This window comes from Sprattus sprattus, assembly GCF_963457725.1.
Source record: "Sprattus sprattus genome assembly, chromosome: 2".
In the NCBI taxonomy this organism is placed as follows: domain Eukaryota; kingdom Metazoa; phylum Chordata; class Actinopteri; order Clupeiformes; family Clupeidae; genus Sprattus; species Sprattus sprattus.
This window is the reverse complement of record NC_137921.1, coordinates 22,306,278-22,332,352: the sequence shown is the minus strand read 5'-3', so window position 1 is coordinate 22,332,352 and position 26,075 is coordinate 22,306,278. Positions and strand designations below refer to the sequence as shown.

Genomic DNA, 26,075 nt, shown 5'->3' with positions numbered 1-26,075 from the left:
TGCTCAGAAAAGAAAAGGAGAAAAAAAAAACAAGAAAACAGTCCCCATGTGTTGGCAGCTGGCGAGCAGGACAGCAGGCCAACGCCACTCCAGGAACCGAGTCACGCTCTTGGCTCAGGTCGCCTTGGCTCCACCTATGCACCCATCCATCCAGCCATCCTTTACATCCATCACCTCCAGGCCAGACTGCAGCGAGGCAGTGCTGTGTGCAAGCACCTCCTCTGCCAAGCCAAACACGGTGACCTCAGGCACAGTTAATCATTAGTCTTGGGGGCTGCTTAATTGATGGGCAGGTGAATATGTAATATGTGTGGAGGTTGCCGTGGCAAAGTCTACCCGTGTGTCAGAGCTGCTGGTTGTAATGAGTGTGAGGTTGGAGGACCACAGCTGAAATCCATCATATTACAGACTTCAATATTTGTCTGTCACTTCTTTCAAAAATGCATTTATGAACACTAGACTTTGGTCTGTGTTGTCAGCTCATGGTAATTGTTTTTGGGTTGGGAGATGTTTGAGCTTACTGTATCCTGGGGTGAGGAGGTGTGTTTGACCTTCTGTCAGACCAAGAGAACAAATGTTACGTGTGGAGCATTTCAAAAGCAGTCAATATAAAGTTACTTTGTCAGAACTTCAATACCACACATGGTAGCAACCTAGGGTGCCCAAAGTGAATGTTATAGACAGGAAAATCAAATGCAGCTATGCACCCGTGAAGGATGTAGGCCTGCTAAATACTTTCCTTTTCTGCCATGAACACCAACATGAAGTAAGTATACTTATTCTCTTTTGTATGGTATAAATAAATACAGTTGTATTTTTGGAAAAAACACAAGTTCATATTTCGGTTTCAACTGTTCAACAAGATATCCAAAAGTAAGAGGGCGTTGTGTTTTTGCACCTCATGGAAAACACAATAGCTGCCAGAGTCAATGAAGCCAGATGTTAAGACTCAGAACCCAGCCAATGGGGACTTTTTTACCCCTGGTGGAATATCTTTCGCACATATTCTTTTCCTTGTCATGCACTTAATGAAACATCTGCCACAACAAAGGGTGAAGACTTTCTTTACCCTTGTGTTTGCATTTGAAACTAAAATAGACACAAAGAGGTGATTAAGAGACTGGATAAGGAACTGGAGTTAGCACCAATCACATGCTGGATGTTACTGCTGTTGAAATATGCATTCTAATCATGAGTTCTTACCACACCGCCTTGTATATTATGCCCCAATCACCTTTATGCACACATGCACAAATTTGCAGATGGCATATTTACCGTAAAATGTGAATATTTAAATTAGCTGAGACGTTCACGGCTGCATTTCTTTTTTGTGCCCTCTGCTCTATGCCCTCTCCCTCTCCTTGAGTGTACAGAAAATTGTATTACCTCAGAAGGCTTGTGTCACATTACAGCATTCTTGAATGCCTGCATTTGCCAGCACTCAGAGGATAATTGAAATGGGGGAAACAGATAGCATCTAATTGCATGACTCCATTCTCCACTGCCAGCCAGTGAAACTTGATTATTTTATCCTTCAGTGATCTTTAGCGAAAGAGAGCTGTTGTGGAATGAGACAATGTCACTCTTCGGGCTCACTGCAATGACAGATGGGTCTTACTTAATGAGATTAATTAAGCTTACCATGAATGTGGTGAAATAACGAGAGGAGAGAGATGTTTTGAGGATGAAAAATAGCCACAAGAGTCTGGAATTACAAACTTTTTTTCTCTCACACATCTGGATTGTGTTTTCAGGCAGCATAACCTTGGATTATATGTTCAGTACATAACTGTTATAAGCAATAAAGCTGAGGTGAACTCAAGGTTATCCATCTGGGCAACAATTAAAACAGCTTTGTCTTACTACTGAAGTCAATGCTCATATCACGCACATAGCAAGGTACCCCCCTCACAAACACACACAGCCACACGAATAACCAACCTTTTCTTTTCCATTCTTTACTTATTTGGTAAGTATCCCCTATACTCTCCATATCTGTATTTGCAGGGCACTTTTAGATTCTTACTTCTGGTACCTTTCAGCAAAGCCACGTTGAGCTTAATACACCACTAAAACTGACGTCAGCATCTTTACATCGTCAGCAGACAGGCTACTTGGTACAGCTTGCTTGAAGAAATAGTGACCTTGGAAAGGTGTTACGGGCTGATTCCTCAATTACGTCTGTTTCCACTGCCAGTACGTAGTGACCAAAGTCATGGTACTTTACCCAAACTGGTACCTCAGCTGTACCTGTGCGAACACAGCTGTTCAAATACCTTGCAAAGAGAATTATGTCAGGTGTCTGGAAGATTGTTATTGTATATCACGCTGTGTAAACACTGTTTCAGTCTGGCTCCTCAAGTTGAACCCAACTCTGCTGCATGTCTATGGTGCTCAAACACAGACACACACACGTAGGCCTGACAAAACCGCAAGGTCACTGCACTGACATCATGCCAAGGCTGAAAATCTGCACAACGGAGGCCTGTAAGCTGTATGATACTCTTATAGGGCCCAATAAGATTTTGATATTGACAGATTCCAAACCATAGTGAAAATGTAAATGTTTAAAAGTGCAATATCATGAAGATTCACATTACTGTGGGCCAAGACAGGATTATAAATACATTTCTTATATTCAGGAAAACACACCCTGAAGGTTTGGACATATGAAGAGACATCACTCAAACAGTTAATTTTATATCTGTGTACCGAGCCAGATTCATAAGCTTAAAAAAATAAGTCAAATAAGGACAAGCTGATTCATAACTGATGCAACATTTCTAACAGAGGGTACCACTGTACACATTGAGGGGAGTTGAGCAACCAAAGCTGCATCCTCACCCCCTCTGTATGGGTGAAAGGCTGGCTCTGTAAAACTGTCTATCAACAATTTCAGTTAAACCATCTTCACAAGTTAACTGGGTCAATTCTGCAAATCACCAATCTTACTTTTGAGTTTGGATGCCATTGTCCAAGTGTCCCACACAACACACTTACCAGAGTCACCACTGAGGTACAAAGTAATTTGTGGTTTTAGTATCCATGTATCCTAAGATGGAGAATATTGCAAAATGTTGACATAAAACGTTGCATAAATATCATCTGTACTCATTCACAGCAGATGCTTCAGCAGACTGTATTCCTCTCTTCAGTAAATTCAGTTGAGGTTATAGTATAGTATACAGTGTCTGGCAGAGAGTGCTGTCGAAGGATCACTTTATTTCCACATCCTCTTAAAAAAGGACTGCTGGTTGTTGCCATTTCAACAATAATTAACGTTCCTTAGGTACATTTTGCCATGCTCATTTTCATGAGTCATTTAACTCTTTGGAGAGCCACAAACTGCAAAGAAACACAATGAATTCATGTTGAGCTTAAATGAATTTTAGTGTTCAGCTGCTGCTTAAACTAATAGGGTCTTAAAGAGGTAAAAAATAATTGTCAGTAAGGCCCGATCATGCTTTCGCATAATCTGATCACGTTTCGAGTCGACACAAAATATGGCTTGAATTTATGCTGAAACTAAACGGCGTGTAGAGGTGAAAGAGCAATACCATTTCAAACACAATGGTCTCACAAAAGTCTGTTATGCATTACTGTCATCATGCACCATGCACATGGGCGGAAAGGTCTCCCCCGCAAGCCACAAGATCACAAGAGGAGCGTGCGTGGTCATTTTCATCCGCCGGGGCGAACCTCCGCGCCGGTGACAGCGTTTTCATCCACACAGGTGGTCTCCCAGTGTGGGGGTCTCTCATTTTCTCCCCGGTTTGTGGAGCGCAACGCAGCTGCTCTCGAAACAGGCCTGCCAGCTTTGAAGTGCCTTTTACTTGGATTGTTGGACAGGTCCCATTCCTGCCCACACGTCGCAGAGGAGGGGTTTATGTTTTATTTGGACCACATCAATGGTAACCCCCTTTCACAAAGTCCATTATTTTCTTGGGTGCCCTTCCTTTCGGTATCAGCATAAATTAAAGAGCCTATAATGGGTCGGTGGGGACCTTCACTGCGACACGCACAACACCAGACCAAGCAGGGCGTCTACGACGTGTGTGATTTAGTATCGCCATCCCTTGATCTGTAACTTTGTTTCGTCGACAAATCAGATAACTCTCTGTTAGCATGAATGAATACTTTGTTCACTGCCAGGAGGCTGCATGAAATCATTACCATTTAGCCAAAGATCAAACTGTGATAACTGGACAATGTCTGGATGGAAAGTACAGCGGGCGCACATTCATTCAATAGATGCTTTGGTAGCTCAACATAATGAATGTTTCACATGCATCTGATTGATAGACGTCGGTTTCACAATTGTTCTCGGAGCAAACACATTATCTGGGAACAATTTAAGTTCGAGTCATCATTCATTATATTCGCAGACAACTTCGAAACGGGAAGTTGCTTCCAACTGTCTGCTTTTGAAATGTATGCAGAAACCAGGCCAGAGGCCGCGCATAAATCTGAGGCGCATTTGCTCAAAGCCCTGCTAGCTCAGTAACGACATACATTCTAAAGCCAAAAAATAGAAAATGGAATTATACTGGATGATGTCCACCTCTCCACAAAATTCTTTCGAGGGTTACATGGGAACAGATAGGGAGTATTTAGGAATTTACTTTAGTTCGAATCAGCTCAGAATCAGCAAACTACTGAAAAAACAACAAACATACAAAGGTAATCTGAGGGGATATACACAAAGTGATTGTCTAATAGTACACCAGACACACACACACACACACACACACACACACACACACATGCACACATGCACGTGATGCTTGCCACCCTTACACACTTCTTTGGCACATCCCCAGTGGACTCCAAAACACTTAGATCACTCAGAGCCTGATGCATTCCTACTGTCAGCTGGCATCTGTGTACAATCCCCATTACCCCAACCTATGTACATGCATACATACATACAGACATACAGACATACATATGTATTTCACATGCCACTCCATCTGAATCCATTTACACATGTACACACAAATACATTTTCAACATATCTTTTACCCATCTCTCCCACGTTTTGAGATTAAATTAGCACACACTCTAGCCTGGGGTCTGCTCAGCTGCTGCCGTGGGAGCCCCTCTGGCTGGGCCTTCCCATAGCAATCAGGCAGGAATGGCAGCGTTGAGCCGGGCAGGGAGGAGAGGACCGGAGCAGAGGGCCCGCTGCTGCTCCCCGCTCCCCCGGCCTTTTCTGCTGAGTTCATCATCTGCGGTTTGCCTGCGAGGAGCCCTGGGGGGAGGGACAGGACATGACTGGCAAGATGCAACTAAGCGAGTCCAGATGCTGAATACTAGGGAGAGAAAGCGAGGGAGGGAGGGAGGAAGAGAGAGAGAAGGGGGTCAGGACTTGTTAAGACAGCTGCGGCTTTTAGGCAGGGGCTATTACGGGTGGTGGTAACGTCATATTATTATTGTTGTTTGAGTTTGAGGGTTTCAAAAAACAGCCCAAAATGTCCTTTGAAGCCAGACAGTACTAACAATAAAGGGAGAAAGGAAATGGTGGTGTGTGAGAGAGAGAGAGAAACACAGGGCCAAATGCTCTGTGTGAAACACTCAAAACAAATGCGAGAAGCCAAACCTGTAAACCTGTGAGAAAAACAGGGAGAGAAAGTGAGAGAGAGGGAGAGAGAGAGAGAGAGAGAGGGGGAGGGGGAATGCCAACCCAACTGGCATGGCATGAAATGCAGCATTCATTCACTTCCTTGTTTTGCACACCTGGAGGAGTGAAAGTCATGACTCATCGTAATGCAGCTCAGTCCACAACACCAATGGGACTGTTAGTGTTCACATCAAACATTTTCTTTAAGGTCTGTCTCTTAAATGTCCAAAATATCTCTTAGCTTTTTCCAGGGAAAACCCAGATTCATGGCCCAAATGCAACCCTACATCCTGCAAAACACGACGGCTTATTCCAGCTCACATGTGTCAGCCCTCTGAAACAGGATCTGTAGTGCAGTGTATGTTAGCCTGGAGTGGGATGATAAGCAGCTGGAATATGTTGATGCCAATATGGACCTCGACAGACACGGTATAAAACCCTGGTAACAATGGAAAATAATTGCTTTTGAGTAAAACGTCACCATTTCCATTTCCACAGTTGTGGACTCATTAGAATTGTGTGGCATGTGGGGATGAACATTCGATTCTCGTTGTGTCAATGGCATTGTTTCCCATCTGCAACACTGAGAAATTAGCATAGCAGTTAGCAAGAAAACCTGATCAGGCAAGAAAACACATGTCCCGCGTGTCTGAGAGGAATTTACTTGTGGTCAATTTGCTTACAGTCCACTGGTTTGTCCATGACTCTGCAGGAAAACTGGAGGTCAGTCTGCAGTCACCTGGTCATGAAACTGTCAGACATCTGATGGATTAGTTTGTTAGCCGTTCTCTTCTGACAGCATTAGCCTGACAGCGCTCAGCTATTGAATGTCAATGGTCCGGTAAGAATCCATTTGATCTGAATTTGCGCCCAGAGAACAAGAGTCTAAGAGAGTCTTAGAGTCATGTAAACTGAAATAACCCAGCATGAAGTAATACATGCTATATCGCTAATTGTTTTTCTTTTGGATGTGGGACTACTACTGTACATCTTTTCCACGTTAACTATTGCATGAACTCATAAAATGTGCAAAGTCATCACACATCAAGTCAAACAACAAGTACAGCCCCCATGTTGACCCAAAATCGACCCCCTCCCCTCTCCACAGTGGATATGAACAAACAATCTGATTTCGACATGTTAGGAATGACTTCCAGACAGAAAGACTGCAGCAACGCCTCTCCCTAAATGTGGCAGTTTTTGCAACCGCTGTTACTGTGGTTAAATTCCAGTGTCATTGAGTTTAACAGCACAATGCAAGCAATATCTTGTATACTTTTGTGTATGGTGGGCATCTCAGAGTGTTGCTGACTTTCTTTGGGGGACCAGGGAGGTGTTATTTATACACACCATCTCAGCTCCATTTTTTCTCAGGAGACTATTTTAACAGGCCGCATGTGACAAATGAGTGTAAAGGCTTCAGCTGTTTTGGTCTTCCCAATGAAACCATTTTGGCCTCTGGTGGTCTATGTGGCCCAGAGGAATGTCAGTGAAATGATGGCAAAGATGAGGGGAACCATAAAAACAGGTGACCTTGGAGAGCAGCAAAGGGACGCCTCATGTGGTGATTGAAGTGCTCTCTTGTGCAATTCCTGCACATTTTTGTGTGTTTGACTCATAGAGGACTGGGAAGACCTTCCACTAAGCGACTAATAAAATAAATTATTTTTTTATGAGGTGCTCTAAAAAAGATGGCGCACATTTTAGATCGCTAACCAGACGCTGCTTTTTCAGATTTCATCAGTAGTCTGTGGTTTAAATCTTGTAACACTCAAAGCAGTCCCTACACACCCTAGGTCAGGTCTGCCAACAGGTGTTCAGCCTCAAACCATCAAATTCTAGGCTATGCTAAATATTTCGCAGGCCTCTGGTACTTTCAGGGACTGTTTCTGCTGTGCAGGTATTGTGCACACCCCTTCTGCAAAATGTTCAACATTGCCTCAAGTACAGTCTGAAGTCTTCTATGGGAATAAAAAACTTGCCATGTTTTGGTCAAAAACCCAGAAAGTTATGAGGATAACTAGGACATCATAGCCACCTTTGTTATTTTAGACAGCTGTCAATGGCCCTCGGGGTGAATCAGCAGGATAAAATATGCTGACAATAAATCCAACTGGAGCCCTGCCTGCTATCTTGCCCCTGGGGGCTGAGTCATGTTGTGAAATCTGAACCCTCAGGAACAAATGTGCTGAGCTGTGACTTTAACCCTTTCAGTGCGTGTCTAGCATCTCCAGTGAGCTGTAATGAAGTCTCTGCTGTTGAGGGTGTGACTTTCACCCTCGGATCCCTTTGAACCCCTCCGGAGGTTTTGCATGCATAGTGTTTTTGGTGCAGCCTCCATTTTAAAGGTTTTGTTGCGTAAATGTGATCATGTACCAGATGTTCTGAAGATGGTCATGTTATTTCCACTCTGCACAAGTTTTCGAAAGTCTACACAAATTGGTTCCATAAACTTTTATAAGAAGCATGCAGGACCATTCAAAATGACATTCATTGGGACCCTTGGACATGATGTGAGTTGTTGGCTTTGTTTTTTCTCCGCCATCATGCTTTTGGCTCCCTCTTTTTTCTCTCTTGGTACCTACCTTCAGAGTCACCAAGGGAGACAGTTAAACTAGCCGTCGTGGGCTATGCTGCTCTTCTCCCTCATGCACAGGAAGAGTTCTATAACCCCCAGGTGTGTGCCATATTCCTTTACATCAGGACCGGCCGTCTCCAGTGGGCTGACTCCCTGGCCTTGGTTTTTATGGCTTTGTTTGCTTTAGTTGGAGGCTCCATCTGCTCTGGCCAAACAGCAGAGAGAGAGAGAAGGTGGGTGGGGGGGGACCACAGTGGAGCTGAACATCCCCCTTTGTTTGTGTGGTAGTCCGCACCCCTGTGCCGCCTATGGTCCTCCCACGCAGTCTCCCTCTCTCCCTCTTCTCTCTCGCTCTCTCTCACTCTCTCTTTCTATCTCCCTCTCTCTCTCTCTCTCCCTCTGTCTCTCTCTCTCTCTATCTTTCTATATCCCTCTGCCTATCCGCTGCCTTCCTCCTCCTGTGTCCATGTCTCTGAGGTCTCGTCCATGTTGGTGTGTGGTCTCTCTTCAGCTTCAAAAAGACAGACGTCTGTTATGACCAGTGCTGGAGTGAAGAAACTTTGGTCCACTCCCAGGCCACATCTACCAGGACATTCTCCTCCGTTGTGTCTTTCACTCTCTGTCTCTCACTCTCTCTCTCTAACTCTTTGTCTCTCACACTCTCAACAGGAAATTACAGGCCCCTGATAAGGTATCATGCAGTAAGTTTTTGGACTCCATGGTGGAGAATTTGAGAAAGGCTCCCACACTTGCCTTTGGCAGCACATAGCCGTGCCTTTATCCTGGGAAAGGAAGCTGTGCGTGTGCGCTCTCTTGTGTCTGTGGCGGTGCAGAGAAACTTCAGCTCTGCTGGATCGTTTGTCGGGGGCCATCTAGTCCCCCCACTCTCTGGCCACTGTTCAGCTGCATGGCGTTGGAATGAACATGGAGTGTTTGGGGCCCTGCAGGGGACCCAACAGCTCGCAAAAATGTGTGATTGGAATGCAAATACAAGCACCACCTTGCCATCAAGTTGTCCCTCGCACGTCTCCCAATTATTTTTTTTCCATAACACCCAGGAAGCTAATGACTCGCTGGGGTCAGCAGAATTTTTAACATTTTCCTAAACGCACAAAACACACTGAAACAGGAAGGAAATGAAAAAGGGCTGACCAAGAATATGGTTACAGTTTGGGGAAAAAAAGAGAACCTGTTCGTTATTACCCAGCAGCCCTGCACTACATCAAACATGCTTGGCCATGTTGACTTTCTGGAGCTAAAGTGAATTAGGAACAATTTGCTTTCACACTAAAAACAGCTCCACTGGCTGTTCCTCCAAGTCAAGGCCGGTTCCGACGTCTCCACCCGGAGACGTCGGCATATACATATGGATCATTTTGCTCACCAAATATCTGGTCTGTTCTGGTCTTCACGTAGCAGAGGGGACCAGGGTGCTCGGCTTGTTCTGTCTGGATAATGCCATGTGGCTGGGTGAGGGGATGACTGAAAGTTTCCTATAAACACAACCTGGACCTCTGTGAGGGACACCAGGAGAGGCGGCAGAGGGGTCATAGTTTCCAGACCGAGCTCTGCTCTCTCTGCCAGTACGTAGACGCCTCTCCTGCACACTGAAGCCATTCTTCAGTGTCTTCTCTGAGAGCCAAGTGCACATGAAAAGAATATGGCAGATAGATGATGTGTTTGGACAGATGATGTGTCACAAGGTTAAAATTCACAATTACTGTATATAAAAAAAATATCAATATCCAGACCCTTTAACTCGCTGTATCTGAATAGATCGTTTCTTTTTCAAGTTTTCAGAAATTATGTCGATGATGGGATTTTTTTTCTCCCCTCCGCACACCTGTTGGCTTGCCACTGTCTCAAAACGTCTTCCCCAGTGGGTACATTACAGAGTGCTTAATCAAAAGCTGGCAGAGATGTTTGTAAAGCTGAATGCTGCCTTGGAGACCTGGGCATCCATTTTAGTTATGGATTCAGAATAGATCCGTTCTGACAGCGTTGGATGGCCGCCCTGCTAAGGCCCCCTGTCCTCATTTGTCCTCCGAGAGAGTGCCGGGCCTCGGCACAGTGCGGCCAAGTTATTGTCTCGTGTATTTCTGGGTGAAGCCTTTTGTCTTCCCTACTCAGCTTAAATTAGACGCGCCCTGGCAGAGACACATTTATTTTTTCCACTTGAGACTCCATGCAGACAGCAGCTCGTTAGCTGAAAATTCCGTGTGCTAACCCACACACCCCAAAAAACAACAAAAACAGTGTAATTGAAAAAAGAGTGAAGAAGGTCATTTGGGTTTTAATAGAGTTTTTCATTTACTTTAGGTTTTTATATTTGGTCTAAAATAACTATTTAAAAGGTTATGTGTGGGATCAGAAGGATAAGAAGTCATTTATTTAAATAGATACCACTTAAGTTATTAGTACTTTGAATGTTAAGCCATTGCCCTAAACCCAACCAAATACCCCCCTCAAGCAGAGATTTTGCCCTAACAGGGCTTAAAGTGGCTTAATATCTCTCCATATTTTTAGAGTGATTATTTCCTTATATGTCAATGCACTTACTAGGAGACAATACAATGTCTGTCAGTTACACCAGAGTCAGCATACTGAAAGCAGCACCAAAGGGAATGAGACATGACAGTTTTAAGACAAGGGTAAGCCTCCTCACAGTACATGCCTAAATGCATTATGTACACTGTTCTTGCATTTATATGCTAAACATTCCCTTAGTATTTGTTAATGCTACATTTATATTGCAACACAGAAAGCTAAGGTTGTTTGTCCAGTCCAGTGTTTCCACTTCATCACTGAGGTAAACTTTATAGGTCAAAGCTGCCATCTAGTGGCGTTTAGTTAAAAATGATATGAAGGCGAACTTTTTGTAATCTGCAGACCAAATATGGTTTATCTCTGAACTGAACCAAACAACACTACTTTATGCTCTTTTTATACCAACCCGGGAAGTGTTTTCCCTTGAATGGAGCATTCTGTGTTTCAAAAACTCAAGTACTTGCAAATACTTAATTCTGACATAGACTGCCAGTAGACCGACAGACACACATTTCAGTTGAATTTTGAGTTACAAGGAACAGAGCACAAACATACTTTTTAAACAGAAAATAATATAATAATATGACAGAACTCTCTGTGCTAACGATATCTGCTCTACTAAAAACCTTTCAAAGAATAGCCTTAATTCTTTCCTCACACAAGTTTTCTTTTACCCAACAAGCCCAAATAAGAGAAAAACTCCCCTAAAGATACATACTTATTGTTTTCTATAGTAGAGTACAGAAACATCTAATAATGAATGGTCACTATGAGACTTCAGGCCATTTGCCAAGAATACGATTCTATTACTGGAATGGTCTCGCACTATATCAAATGTGCAATATTTATACACTAATCTTGCAGTTGTTGTGTAAACGTGAGATTTCTGTGAATCATTTAGTTTGTTAATGATCCTTTCTGAGCTCTTTTAAGCCTAGTTAACTCTTCAACCCCAACACACTGATTCCATTTCTGCCATTTAGGGTATTGTTATTGTTGTCTGCATGAACTACCAAGAGCACAGAGGTAAAAGCTAAGAAAGAGGCATGATTAGTGCCACCAAAAGGAACTAAGGATACCAGGATTAAGCATAATTACACTCAGTGTTGCTAAAAAAAACACTCAGCCAAGAACTTGAAACATTATGTTGAAGCACATTCTGTCAGTTCAGCAAGGACAGCAAACTCATTTGCTCATCATAATAGGATGTTTTAATGAGGGGAAATGGCGTACACTAATGGCCTTAGTCTTGGGCACACCATGAGAGGGGACATGAACAATGCCTGTCCACACAAGTCCCCACATACGACTGCCTGATGTTCACATAAATTGTCTTGACGGTCTTTGTGAAATGGCAGCAAGTCAGGCAGTACTACGTGGGGGTAGAGCGCTCCTACAGTCAGGCAATGACAATGATCGATTCAGGCACCGTAAAGCAGAATCACATGCTGATCGAAAAAAAACAACAGAAAAAAGACTGCTTATGCAGCTGCCAGGGAAAATGATCAGTTACTGGAAACACATTGGAGATGACAATTCCTGTCATCTGGCCCCGTGCCTGTGACTCTAAGCAATGTTCTCTGCATACCATTCGGTTGTTTACTTGGAAGCCATGAACTGGCATTTCACCTATAAAAAAAAAAAAATCAGTCACAATGAATGCACCGGTTTCCCCAAACCTATTTAATTCATCATGACATCTATTTGTCCTCAAGGGCATTCGAATAATGCTTTCTCTTTACATGATTTGCAATGGCAACACATCATCATTTCACTCCAGTAACATGACAAACTCACTGACAGAATACATAACAAGGCGCAAAAAAGGTGGTAAAGCTTTATTTGGACCGGTCACCATCCTCTGTCACACTGACAAGAGCAAATCCTAGATAGAATTTCACAACATGAGGTTACTCTCTGGGTCCTGACTCTGCGGAGCAGCACTCATGGTGATGTAAATGATACATATGTTCCTGTTTACGTGTTAACCCATCGCCAGGGAGACAGAGCCAGAGCAGGACCATTGGCCGTGTATTTAGGTCTTCATGCAGCACTGACATTACCAAATGACAGAGACATCTTCAGAGTTAAGGACTGCAAAGTTCCAGGATTAAGGACGTATTCGTTATTCATTTTAACAAAGACCTCAAACCATCACAGGTATTTTCTGCAATTTCAGCAGGCCTGGTTAAGAGAGACCAGTGGTGATCTTGGTTTGTTGTTGTTGTTGTTGTTGTTATTATTGTTGTTAGATTTTGTAGTTGTTGTTAGATTTTGTAGCTCCGTACAAAGTGTAGCTGTTTGAGCACTGACATAGTCTTGGTATTGTGCTTCATTGGCACGACTGTTTATTTTTTCAATCACGCAGTGACCAAGTTCATCTGTTCATCAACGCACAATTGCAAATGCCCGCCCCCGATGCCCTTGACGTGGGCGCACGGCAGCAGTGGTCAGAGTAACGGTATGGAAAGACGTCTCCCGCTCCCTCGCCTCACGCCCCCAGAGCGCCCCCGTCTCTACATGAAGTCGTCCGAGTCGTTTCCGTCCTGTCGGGCGAAAAACAAACCAAAGAGCCAAGTCACAATCTGAGCAGACGAATGAGATCACTTCATTCCCACATCGTTTCCAAGCAAAGTTACCTCATTTGTGGTCATGTTTTCACTCTTCATGAGAGACGAGTAACTCCTGCAAGAGGAAAGAGATGACATTTCAAATTTATTTTGTTTTTAGCAACAAATAGGAAAGACGTGGAACTCCAATTAAATGAATCAGATAAACTCACTCAAGAAGACTAAAAGAAAGGGTAAGAGTGGGAACATTTTGACTGGGAAAATAGTTCGGCTGACATTTGAGGGGAGAGCTTCCAGCTTGACTTCACCCGCTGTGTGGATATATTTGTGTTTTCCTTTGTCTGTTTGTTTACCTCATGTCCTCCACCTCCTTCCTTTTCTTCACATCTTCCTTCTCCTTTTTCTTCTGGTCCTGAACTAGTACTTTCTTCTCATTTCGCTCCTCTCGGTCGCGGTCCTCTTTCTCTGCTGCCAGGTCTGGGTATCGCTCATCTTTTGTCTTCTCCAGACGGTTGGTGATCTCATTGATCTTCTTCTCAACTGCGACAGTTTTAACCTGTTTAAAAACCCAAACAAACAACATTCCATTGGTATATACTAATGACACATGCACTTGAGGTTTGTTCTGGTAGTACTGTCTATATAAGTCAAGACTGAGGTTGAAATGGCTGCATGATAAGGTTAGGTCAACATGCAGATACAGATAGATTGTGTACATCCTTCAGAAGGTCTGTACAACTAGAATTAAAATGGTAACAAAACAAAATGGTAATAAAATAATTGATACTGACTGAAACAAGGCAAATGTGCTGAGGCCTAGGAAATAAAAGTTGTGTTTCCTGTTTCCCGACCGACCCTAAAAAACACTGCCGACCCTAGACTTTTTATTTGGGGTGGGCCGCGTTTTCTAACTGTTTTCTTATGGACTTCGGAAGACCATAGACAGAAATATCTCTGAACACAGCTGAAGTGTTCTCAGGAGGATTCTTAAATTGAACTTGAAATTGAATAAGGTGCCATATTTCTAGAGACTTCCAGGCGAAAAACACATCGTTAACAGCCCTGTATCCAGGTTTGCCCAAACAGTAGATGCTGCGTGTGCTTTATATTATTGTGTACGCATGGCAAGTGTGAGAGCGCCAAAGTTACGTAGTGGCCGCGAGCGGTATTGCAGACAGCTAGAGATTTCCAATTGGATATGAAGATGAAAATCTGACACATAGTTTCAGCGTTAAACTAATACAATAATTGCTGTCTGTGGTTCTATATGGGCTGTGGAAATAATTTAGAAAAATTATAGTTTGAGATGGATTGATAATTGATATAATTGAGAACCCCTGGTTAAATGTTTTCTTGGTCACATCAATTTGAAAGCTGGACAAAAGTGTTTGATTTAATTCCATTACAACTAGGCCCAATACAAAGATAAGCTGTAAGTGCAGTTTGGAGTCTGGACAGTCTTTTTCTCTCGCCTCAATAGGTAGATCTTGGGCCTAAAAAGTTTAGGGACCACTGCTTTAGAGGCTTAACAGAATTATGTTCTTTGTGAGATTTGTGAATGCCTGATGGAATGGAATTAATGAGTTTGTGAAATAATGTTTGGATACTTGAGCTTGTTGCCATACCCACGGATAGACGATTACCGGGGGCTCGGTCCGTCACAATTGTTTAAAAAAAAAAATTATAATGATAAAAAAAAAGATAATCCCTACCTACCCTAATTTTTTCAGGGCTGAAACAGGAAACACAAAAAAATGTCCTAGGCCTGATACTGAAACAAGGCAATATTCCTTGAATGGTGGAAGTATAAGAAGTCTGATTAGACGATTTATAGTTGTATAAAGTCCATGCACAATACATTGTGTACTTAATGAGGCAACAGAGAAAAGACTTGCCTCCTTGTGCCGGAAGAAGCCTATCTGGCCAACATCCATGTCTCCTGTTTTCTTGAGGTTGCTCCAAGGGGTGTACACAACATTGATGTTATTCATCTTGCAGCCTAAGAAAAAAAAATCATAATCAGTCCTGTAAATAGTTAATGCTGATAGGAAGGTTATTGGTGATTGAATCAGTATTTACCTTGAATGCTGTTATTTTTCACCAGCTGTGCACAATCAATCAAGACCTCTTTAGGGATGGCATCAATAGTTTTACCCTTGGAATGAGAGTATGTGTCAAGTTAATCTATGTCCAGTCTATGCCTATTTGCTTAATACAGGTGCTAGAGCAAGATCCTAGACAATGGTATATTGTTACACATAGTACCACTCTTTATCACAAGAGGTTTGTGATCACGTTTTTAACTAAGTATGTGAATTAGATGGAACTGGAACGGCATGTACCTTAGGCATTCTGAGGTACACGTGGGCAGAGGATAGCTTGTCCACATGAAACCTGTAAAATACCCAAGTTAGGTTCAAGCAAAGTCACAACGCGGTTCCTAGTATTTCCATTTAGTATTACATCATCTCACCGGCCACCTTGTGGACACTTTCGTAAACGAATGCCTATATGTATTTGTGACATTAAATGTTTGTATACAAGGATCATTTTGCTCACCAAATATCTTCGGGCCATCCATATTTTATGAGGTCTTCATCTTAATACAGGAAACAATTAAGTTTAAGAGTAAAGCTTTGTTATATTATTAAATTATTCACAGCGAAGATGATATATGCTATTGACAAGAGCCACTTACTTTCATATTTGTCTTTTCCCATGTAGATCGTGTAAGGTGGAGTCACAACTGTCATAAACAGATAGTACCAGTCAGTAAAATGCCGTGTATGTGGCACTGGCACAGTCAATTAACTGCGGGCAGGTATATTGTTTCAGGAATAAGAATGACACCTGGAAAAGCTCATATTTCATTAACTGACAGATTTGCTGCGCTGGCTCTTTCGAGAGTAACTTAAGTTCTACGTTTAAGTTATCACACAAGACAAGACATTAGTGGCTAAATTATCTTAAATACAGTTAGTTGTTGACAAGTCACAAAGTAACGACAACAGCTAACGTTAGGCAAATAGCAAGCAGTCTAGTCAAACAGACGTTGCAGTTCAAGTTAGCTAGCTGGGCTATTAGTTTCCAAAACATCATTCCTGAAGTCCAGTAAATATTTATCTATATTATTTATATGTATTAAGTCAGAGTAACAGCTGATTTGTAAGAACGTAAAATTAAACTATTCTGATCAGAAGTGGCATGGCATGCTCTCCCTTTACTAGCCTACTGGCCCACCTGGTTAATGGCTAGCTTGGGGTGGTTCGAGTAACGTTAAGGTTAGCTTGTGAAAGCTACTCACCAGCGCTTGTGAAGTAAAATACCATCTTGAATAAAACAATAAAGTTGCTAATCCACTATGACAACGCACACTATGTCGTTACAAAGATGTCAGTTTGCTTTAAAAGTGACAGATACACAACGTTTACCACAAAATAAATAGCAAAGGTGGAGACAACCTAGCCGTTCATGAAGCGATACCGGAAGAGATGTATTAGGAAAAAGTCTACATATCCGTGGTGCAGTGTAGTAGGCATCAACGAAAAAGACATTTTAAAATAGGATGTTATGTATCCGGAATGTTTAAACTAAAAGCTAAAGCATACGGAGCGATGACAGAAAGCAAAGTCATCATAGGACATTGAACATATTTGCACATGGCTGTTTTTACTGTCGTTGGTCAAAATAAGCTTTACAATTTGATCCATCTCATGAACGAAAATCGTTACTTTTACTTTGAAATGTGTGAAGCATTGAACTTCCTCTATATACACTGTTGATTCTGTGATTCACGCAACTTGGCTACGCCCAGACGGTCTATCGTTGCACCAATGACTTTTTAGAGTCATTGCGTTGCACAATCCCGCGTTCGCGCGCGTTATTCAAAACAAGTCGTGAACCGCGGTCAAGAGGACAGGCATACTTGTTTTGAGCGGGTTACTCAGTATCAGCTGAATGAAGCAGTGTGGATAGTTTTTTTGTTGCTTCGTGTTTAACATGTAAGTTTTCCCCACCATAAACAATTTACTGAGAGTTTAGGTAACTTTTAGACCTACTGAACAGAATATAGTTTTATGTTAAAACCGATGTTCTGTTTTGCTTGTTCAGTTACTTATTAGCTGGAATGCCGTTTCGGCTATTTCAGCTAATGTAGTAGTTGCAGAAATGTTCACCCCAGACTTTTCATAACTGCGATGCAGCCTTTTTTCCAGTTACATAAGTTTTTTAATGATGATGGGATATGCAGAAAACATTGCAGAACTACTATGTCTGTTTAATTGCGCAATAGCTTAATAGCTGCAAGAGCTGGTTGGAGGCAAACTAGGTTAACAAACCAGTCAGCTAGCTGGGATCATAGGGCTAAGTTGGTTAACATAATCGGGTTGCTTTTACGTGCAACATAGCTGAAATAGTCTTTTCATCGTTATCAATATATATTTTAAATGTTTGTATTTATTTCAGGCACAGTTGACACGGTATTTGTTGTTACAGTGCTTATTTTAGCACCACACATTTTAGCTAGATTAAGCTAGAACGAAGTTAGCTACTGGCTGTGCTTCGCGGGAAATACCAATAACGTCAGATGTTACGTTAGCTATTTTACCTGCTAAATCAGCTCGGTCATTTCCATGGTGTTAACGTGGTAGCTATCATTAAACTGAAATATCTGGTCAGCTTCATTCGCTCAAGCATGATGATTGGAGGTTGCTCAAAATCTCATTGTTGTATTTTGCTAGAAGAGTAATTTTCCACGATGCATTGCTATAATCTACTAGATAGGATAACGGTAGATGTATTTACACACGTCTGTTTAATCCATTATTTTGTACTGCTGTCTTTTCCTTCCTTAACAGTGGTCCTGAAGATGCTTCCCAACCTTACGTCAAGAAAGAGGAAACATGGCTCTCCTGCTCTTGATGGGTAACTGTTTACGGCCTTTCAACTCTCACATCTAAACTTGATGTTAATGGTAGAATTAATCAAAGGTAGAATTAAACTTTACTTGCCATATTTTAAATGCTAAAGTATCCACCCTGTATTCGGCAATGTACATAAGTATATTACACTATAATGGGTAAGCATTACCTCCTGAAGTGTGTTCTGTCAAAGCCTATTTTTTGGCATTTGGCATGTGTACTTATAATGAGAAACTTTTAAGAAATAATTGCTTAGTATCTTACAAAATTAGATTTTTTTTCCCTTACAATGTCTAACTTTCTTAAAATGAGTACTCAATAGTACAGTATTATTTCATTATTTGTCATTATTTTGAGGAAGTATCTAGTCACAGGATCTATTTATCCATCGCATTGGTGGATTCCAAAGTTTTGAGTTGTGACGTAAACTTTAGAAATGTGGTTTAGACTATAAAGTGTACCAATGTACCCTAATTAGGAATGTCTCATTCCTCCTTTCAGAAACCCCACAAAGAGGCAGATCCTCAATGGCTATAGCCCTCCTCGGAGAGCATCCCCTCGCAATACCCAACCTTCCATCCAAAACTTGTGCACCAGTCACCAGGAGAAGGAGAACCAGTCACCCATAAAATCACCGGGAAGGAGACAACGCCCCTCCCCGCCAATGCCACTGACCCCCCAAAAGGGCTCCAGGAACTCTCTGCCAGAAGATCCCCCCAAACAGCAGAAGTCTCCTCAGAAACCCACTGTGGCAGGTTCCTTTTACAGTAAACAGAAAGTTATGTATCTCACGCCCTTGGAGAGGAAGCTGCTGAAGGAAACCAAATCTCCGCCATCCAAACCCATTGAGGAGAAGCCCAACCCTCCGCCTTCTGCAGGGACACCCAAGAGAAAGAGAGGCCGGCCAGCCAAAAAGGTAACGGCATCCAAAGTCCAGAAGCCCAGCATCAAGGGCTACCTTTCAGCAAAGACCAGTGTGTTTAAGGTGACTCCCAGCACCAAGACCGACACAGTGAACTCTGGATCAGAACCCTTAAAGGTTTCTTCCATGATTACCTTTGGCCACCTGAAGAACAAAGCCAAACCCAAGATCTTTGTAGGTGCTGCTTTCTTTGCCTCTGGCAAGAAACCTGCCACCATGAACAGAATGACGGTGCCATGGAAGCCAAAGCAGGCTGAGGGTCAGGAGAAAAGCAAGACTAAGGACCCTGAGAAAAAGAGCAAGGAGAAGGAACAGAAGGTGCGTTCCCCAGTTCGACAGGCTGTCTTTGTCAGGAAACCCCCACGAAAGGACATTCCCAGATTACCTGCCGAGCTCACAAACACAGAGCAACTGAAGGAGGTGGCCATGGACATGTCGCCGACCCCTTTTGAGGGGTCCCCCCAAGCCCTCCTGGAGAAGTACGGCATCAGAAAAGACATCCGAGTTGTGCTGAGCAGATCTGTGTCTCCCAGTGACTCAATGTCCTCCCCAGGCAGTGTCTGCCTTGTAATGGTAAGGATCTTTCATGGTCACTCTTATGCTGGCGTTAAGGCATCTGCATGGTTATCCAATTCACCTCGTACGACTTCACGAGAGACACGCCCTTTCTAATCTGATGATCGTACGACTCACCTCTACCTGCATGGTTCTACGAGGGGCTGTGGAGATTGCCAACGGTTTATTATGATGTTACAAGGCCATTACATCATCATCAACAACAAACTATAAAATAAGAAATCGTTTGTTTTTATCCCGTGTATTTTCAGTTAATGATCAGAGGCTGTTGTTGTGAAATGAATTACTAACGACAATGACCAAGCTCGCGGTTATTGCCGAATATTTTCTATTATTATACCACAACAGTTAACAGTTCTGCTTTTTTACGTCTACAATTCAGGTTATTTTACAATTTAATCATTTACACTGCATGCTCTGCTAACTCAAACACAAAGAGGCTGTTCGAAAACCAAGAAATGTTTTTATTATTGCTGTAATTAGACGACGTCTCCCTATGCTTTATATGCGGCGAGAGCCACGATAGAGCAAGGAAGAAGGGAGATGTCGGTTTTCCTCCTGCATCGCCGCTGGTGCCCTTCATAGTTTTTTTTCATGTTTACAAACTTGTCCCTGATCTTCCTCCAACTCCTAATGCACTCCTGTACCTCCAGCCCCAGGTTCCCAGCGATCTCTCAGCGATTTCCCAAAAAAAAACGGCGGTGCTGTCATATAGGGAACGAAACAGGAAACGTGATTTTAGCCAGGGGTGTCGGACAGCTCGGATCGGATAGTGAGAAAATTCAAGAGGTGCTCCAGAGGCCATCCGAGACCCTCGGATGGCTCTCCGAGGTGCTCAAAGGTGTGGTCCCACTTCAAGGAGGGCGTTTTAGGGCGTGCCTCGTGAGATCGGAGAGCACGATCGAATAAGCATGTGGGGGCCTTTAGTGTATGAAGAGTTGCTCAGCTGTGAAGTTGTGCGGTTGAATTGTAGGTGGTACTAATATAAGTTGGTACTATAATGACGGTATAGCTGGGCACTTATAGGTGGGTCCTCTTTAGTGCGTTTAATTTCTCAAGCGGGGGTGGCAGACCTGCCAACCTGCACGCATTTTGTGTACCAACACCTCCCATTTCCGCAGTGTAAGTCATATACACCCCATAGTGCACTGCAAGTTGCACTTCCTGATAACAGTTTCAATGGTTTGCCTGTGTGTGATAAAAGGGACGAGGGATTCTGCTAGTAAAAGTTCAATGGTTTTCTTCCCAGTTGTGCACCTCCATTTAATTTCCTGCTGGCTAGTTAGATTTAATACAACACGTTACAAAAAACAAGAGCCAGTCTGAGCACTGACATGAAAAATGCCTTGGTGACAAGAAAGGTGAGCATGGCTGCAAAGGGGACTGTCTGTCACATGGAAGGCTTCAGTGGGGCTCTGAAAAAGGGCCAAGTCGGGAAGCTATGAGGCAAAGCAGGCAAGAGCAAGTGCCACTGCAAATAGAAAGATAGGGTAGATACCTTAATAGGAGCTTTTAATTTTATTTTTTGGAGGTGCTAAATGATGCAAAATGTAAAGATCTCTTTTCATTAAAGGAATTCTTGTCAAGAATATATGATTGTATTGTTTGCTTCATAGCTGATTTATTATGTTGAATAACTAGATGATATGGCGATGAGTGGGGAAATGATCGTGTGCAGAGCCTCTGCCAAACTGAAACTGGTACTCAAAAAGTTGCTTCAAGGTTGGCAGGTCTGGGGTTGCTGATGCTTTACAATGGTTGTTTGTTTCAGCAGTCAACTAGTGAAATGGATTCAGACATAGTGTTGGACCTCAGTGACATCATTCATTCAGAAGATGACGGCAGTCAAAGTGAAGGTAATAGTATATTCATCTGTGTTCTAAGCTTTATCTTGTCCTGGTGAAAATAATGATTTTGGATGTCAAACGTTGAGGGGAAAAAGAGACTGTTGCACTGAAATAGTTAATACATTCTTTGTTCTCTTGTTAGAATCCTCAGCTGTGTACCCCATCTTTGGCTCCAAGAGGTAAGCAGACTGTTGCTTTTTTACAAAACCCTTTTCACAGTGCTGTGGCCTTGTCTCACTTAAGATGAAAACCTGGATGGCTACATGGCTGCTGTTCTCACTCTCATTTACTTGATCTGATTTCCGAGGAGCCAGTCAGGGACCATGTCATACATATTCCCTGTTGGAAATGAATATAGTCAAATGATTCCACCAAGTAGCCAGATAGGCACAGCTGCACACAGTTATTTGGGCGCAGCCTGTGTCTGGCTCAGACGTAAAATATCACTGATACTGGCAGTGAGACTGATGCACTGCCTCATGGCTTCAGGTCCCAAAGGAAGACAGGCCTGTCCTCCTCCCCCAGGACCTGCAGCACCCCTTCAGGCCTCCCCAACACCCTCACCCCCTCAGCCAAGGACAGGATCAGCGCCCGCACCAGGAGGGAAGGCAGGAAATGTGACGACGATGATCAGCTCATTATTGTGAGTTCATCTAAATCCATCTGTGTCGATCTCTATGTCTAACCTTACTTCCCTCCGATGTGCTGACTTCATCCCGATCCTGATTTCCAAAATATGTTGGTTTTGACTTCTCTTAGCATTACTGTGTAATCTGTGTATAGATGGACATACTGATTTCTGCAAACAAATAGGTATGTTGTAAGATGTAGTGTATTCGTGAGTGCAATCGCTTTGCAGGGTGATGCACGCCACAGGGGTATGATTGAGCTGAAAGTTTGTAATTTCCTTGTCATAATAGATGCATTAATGTAATGACCAAAAGAAAAGGCAGTGTCAGAAACCGTTTTTTAAAGGTCTTTTTGAAATATATTGAGGAGTGGTTGATATTGACTATGGTGTGTTGTATTTAGGATGCGGGTCAAAAGCAGTTTGGAGCCACTACATGTAGTTCGTGCGGGATGCTGTACAGCGCTGACAGCCCAGAGGACAAGATGCAGCACAGCCACTTCCACCAGCGCTTCCTCGACGCCATCAAGTTTGTGGTGGGTAGCTGGAGCTCAGTCCATCTATTTATCTATATTTATATATAAATAAATATAAATATATACATTTATATGTATGTATTGCTTTTCCAGTGCAAATTTTGCTTTCTGCTGCTTGTCTTTTTGGGTGAAGGTTCTCGATTTGATGGACCTACTTTTGTCCATGTCAGTAGTGGTTGTACTCAGAATATTGAAAGTAAAATTGATTGAATTCATTCTTGAATAATTTTAAATGTAATGTTTGCAATTGTTCTCACCTCTAGGGCTGGAAGAAGGAACGTGTGGTCTGTGAGTTCTGGGATGGTAAAATACTTCTTGTCCTCCCTGATGATCCAAAGTATGCAACGAGGAAGGTACGTTAGTTTTCAATCATCTTTCTATGAATCCATGCTGTAGAAAAATACCTTTGCACATTCAAGAGCTTAACCTGCACTGAAAAGGCATTCACTTCCTTCCCTACGAAACAACAAACTGAATAGACTAGCAACCTGTATTCGTCTTACAACCAGCAGACCTGTTATAGGGCATAATGAAGTGAATCCATGCATATGATATGTTTTGTAAATCGTGGAATGATGTGTCTGAGAGAGATAACCTTGATGACAGTATCCTAATGAGTGTCTGTCTCTGGCAGGCTGATGATGTGCGTAAGGTGGCAGACAGTGAGCTGGGCTTCCAGCAGATAACCTTGAGCAGCCCCAGCACTGCCAAAACCTACTTGTTCGTAAACAGCGACAAGATGGTGGTGGGCTGTGTGGTGGCAGAGCACATCCGACAGGTAAGCTGTGTGTGCGTGTGTGAGGGGAATCAAGCACTGTACACTCTAATTCAGGGGTGGGCAATTATTTTTCCCAGGGGGCCAAATGAGCAACTGAAAATATTTTGGAGGGCCGAGCCGAAATGCTGAACTCAATTATGCATTATATACATTTTATTTCTATATAAAAATCAGTAAATGGCATTGTTTTGACCGCTGGTAAGAGTGTATGTTATTATTTGGCAATTCAAATGTGATGTTAGCTTTCAAAAATATCATTTATTCAAATTGAATTTCCAAAATGTGAAACATTTGACTCATTTTCAGTCACATTAATAACAAAGGGCATTTTAAGTTTCATATACTATTGAAACAAGGATTTTCTTAGCTTTCTAAAGACATCACATCATCTTTGTAGCCGAAATAAACAAGACAACAAGTCACTGAACTGTGTAACTGTGTAAAGAAAAGTCTCCCAGTTTTGTTGCCTTTTTGACTTTATATGCCTATTCAGTGGTCCCCAAACTTTTTAGGCCCAAGAACACCAACCTTTGCCTTGGTGAAGGCAAGATCTACCTTTTTGAGGCGTTTAGAGAAAAAGACTGTCCAGACTCCAAACTGCACTTACAGCTTATCTTTGTATTAGGCCTAGTTGTAATTTAATTCAATCAAACACTTTGGTCCAGCTTTCAAATTGATGTGACCAAGAACACATTTAACCAGGGGTTCTCAATTATATAAATTATCAAATATCTCAAACTAAATTTTTTCTAAATTATTTCCACAGCCCATATAGAACCACAGACAGCAATTATTGTATTAGTTTAACGCTGAAACTATGTGTCAGATTTCATCTTCATATCCAATTTGAAATCTCTATCTGTCTGCAATACCGCTTGCGGCCACAACACAACTTCGGCGCTCTCACACTTGCAAATCTGGCATGTTTTCAGAACTGTGCAAAAAATCTAATTATCATGTAATCTTTCGCAGGCTGGTTAGAATCACCCGGCGGGACGGAAACATATTTTTCACACTAGTAATGTTAACTGGCATATTCTGAAAATTATGCATTTAATCTTCCATAAATACGGGACGTGTTTTATCGTTGCAGAAGGGCCTTTTAAGGATAGGTTAGCCGAAGGGATATTGGATGGCCCTATTGCATGTAGTCTCGTTTAAGAAGTTGATCTAGCTATCAATTTGGCTGCAAGAACGTAGCCCAATTAATTGACCAGATGAAACTGTAGAGAGAAAACGCTATACATGCCAAATGTATTTGTGGTATCGTAAGTTTCTGGTATCATGATATTTATGGCAGGTATTGTAGCAAAGTCATAATTTTGGTATCCTGACAACACTAGCACGGGATGCAAATTCTTTCCCCTCTGGTTTTTCTCCCTACTCTCATGTATTGTAATTATTATCTATAACATGTATATAACATTCATTACCATGTCCCCTTAGGCGTTCCGTGTGCTGGAGCAGCAGCCTGAGGAGAAGGCTGTTGATCCGGAGGACATCTTGGAGCGCCACCGGGCGTGGTGCTGCTCCACGGTGCCTGAGCGAGCCATCTGCGGGATCAGCCGCGTCTGGGTCTTCAGCCTGATGAGGAGGAAGGGCATCGCCACACGCATGCTGGACACAGTCAGGTAAATGCGCCCACACAGTGTGTCACACACACACACACACAGAGTGATGGTTGGTATAAAGACATTTTGCTCTTTGGATGTTTAGACACCAGAAATGAATGAAGCCATATAGTTAGAAAGATGAAATTACAACATTGTAAAACATGATTTGTGCCTTTCACCTTTAAGAGTAATGAGTATCCCATTGATAAAGTTCTGGGGTGTAATCATGAAAGATAATGATTTTTATTGAGAGGACGTCATGTGATCCAGGGCATGTGTCACTGTGGACGTTTGTTTAAGGGCTGAAATTATCTAATGATGTATGAAGTTATATTATATTTGTTTTGCGTGCTCTTATATTCTATAATAATCTCTTTTTTTTCAGAAACAATTTTATGTATGGAAACCATCTAACTAAAGAGGAGATTGCTTTCTCTGACCCGACACCAGATGGCAAACTCTTTGCCACCAAGTACAGTGGGACTCCAACTTTCCTGGTCTACAATTTCATTGGTTGATGTTGAAGTGTCTCAGCATTTTTTATTTTTTTTGGCTGATGTGATGGTTTTGTAAAGATTTTGTCAAGATATGTTGCATTCTTGTAAAAAAAGGAGATATTGTAAGTTGATCCTGTTTTTTACTGTTCATATTTAATTTAAAAAAGAACACCAATCATAGTTCGGATAGTATTATTTTTTATGTAATAATGTACAAACTGAACAGAGGATTTTTATTGTCCAAAATATATTTCATGTCAACTGAAAAGAATGACAGTTTAAAAAAAAAAAGAATTAACTGCATTCTGAAGTTCACTAGCTTGACCTCCATCTCTTGGCCTCTTCTACTTGGGCAAAGTCTGTTTATGAAAGTCACGTGATTTAATTTGAAAGTCCAATTATTGGAGTAGTTATTTTTTTCCCTAGGCATCCTACAGTTGCATT

The 26,075-nt window shown here is 42.2% G+C and overlaps 2 protein-coding genes across 2 annotated transcripts; one reads left to right on the top strand and one right to left on the bottom strand.

The window, feature by feature from the left end:
* Window positions 1–12,579: 12,579 nt before the first annotated feature.
* ccdc25 (coiled-coil domain containing 25) lies at window positions 12,580–16,788 on the bottom strand. Its single transcript, XM_080860664.1, has 9 exons — window positions 16,620–16,788; window positions 16,014–16,061; window positions 15,875–15,914; window positions 15,658–15,709; window positions 15,395–15,470; window positions 15,211–15,314; window positions 13,669–13,871; window positions 13,385–13,430; window positions 12,580–13,291 (listed from the first exon to the last, which is right to left on the bottom strand). The coding sequence occupies exons 1-9, from the start codon at window positions 16,642–16,644 to the stop codon at window positions 13,262–13,264; spliced, it is 624 nt and encodes a 207-aa protein (XP_080716790.1). The 5' UTR covers window positions 16,645–16,788; the 3' UTR covers window positions 12,580–13,261.
* Window positions 16,789–18,182: 1,394 nt separating this feature from the next.
* esco2 (establishment of sister chromatid cohesion N-acetyltransferase 2) lies at window positions 18,183–25,652 on the top strand (the record flags this gene model as incomplete). The annotated part of the gene is made up of 10 exons (XM_080832082.1): window positions 18,183–18,238; window positions 18,736–19,729; window positions 21,504–21,588; window positions 21,722–21,758; window positions 22,069–22,222; window positions 22,612–22,743; window positions 23,007–23,096; window positions 23,378–23,521; window positions 24,968–25,152; window positions 25,520–25,652. The coding sequence occupies 10 exons, from the start codon at window positions 18,183–18,185 to the stop codon at window positions 25,650–25,652; spliced, it is 2,010 nt and encodes a 669-aa protein (XP_080688208.1).
* Between the last annotated feature and the right edge of the window lie 423 nt (window positions 25,653–26,075).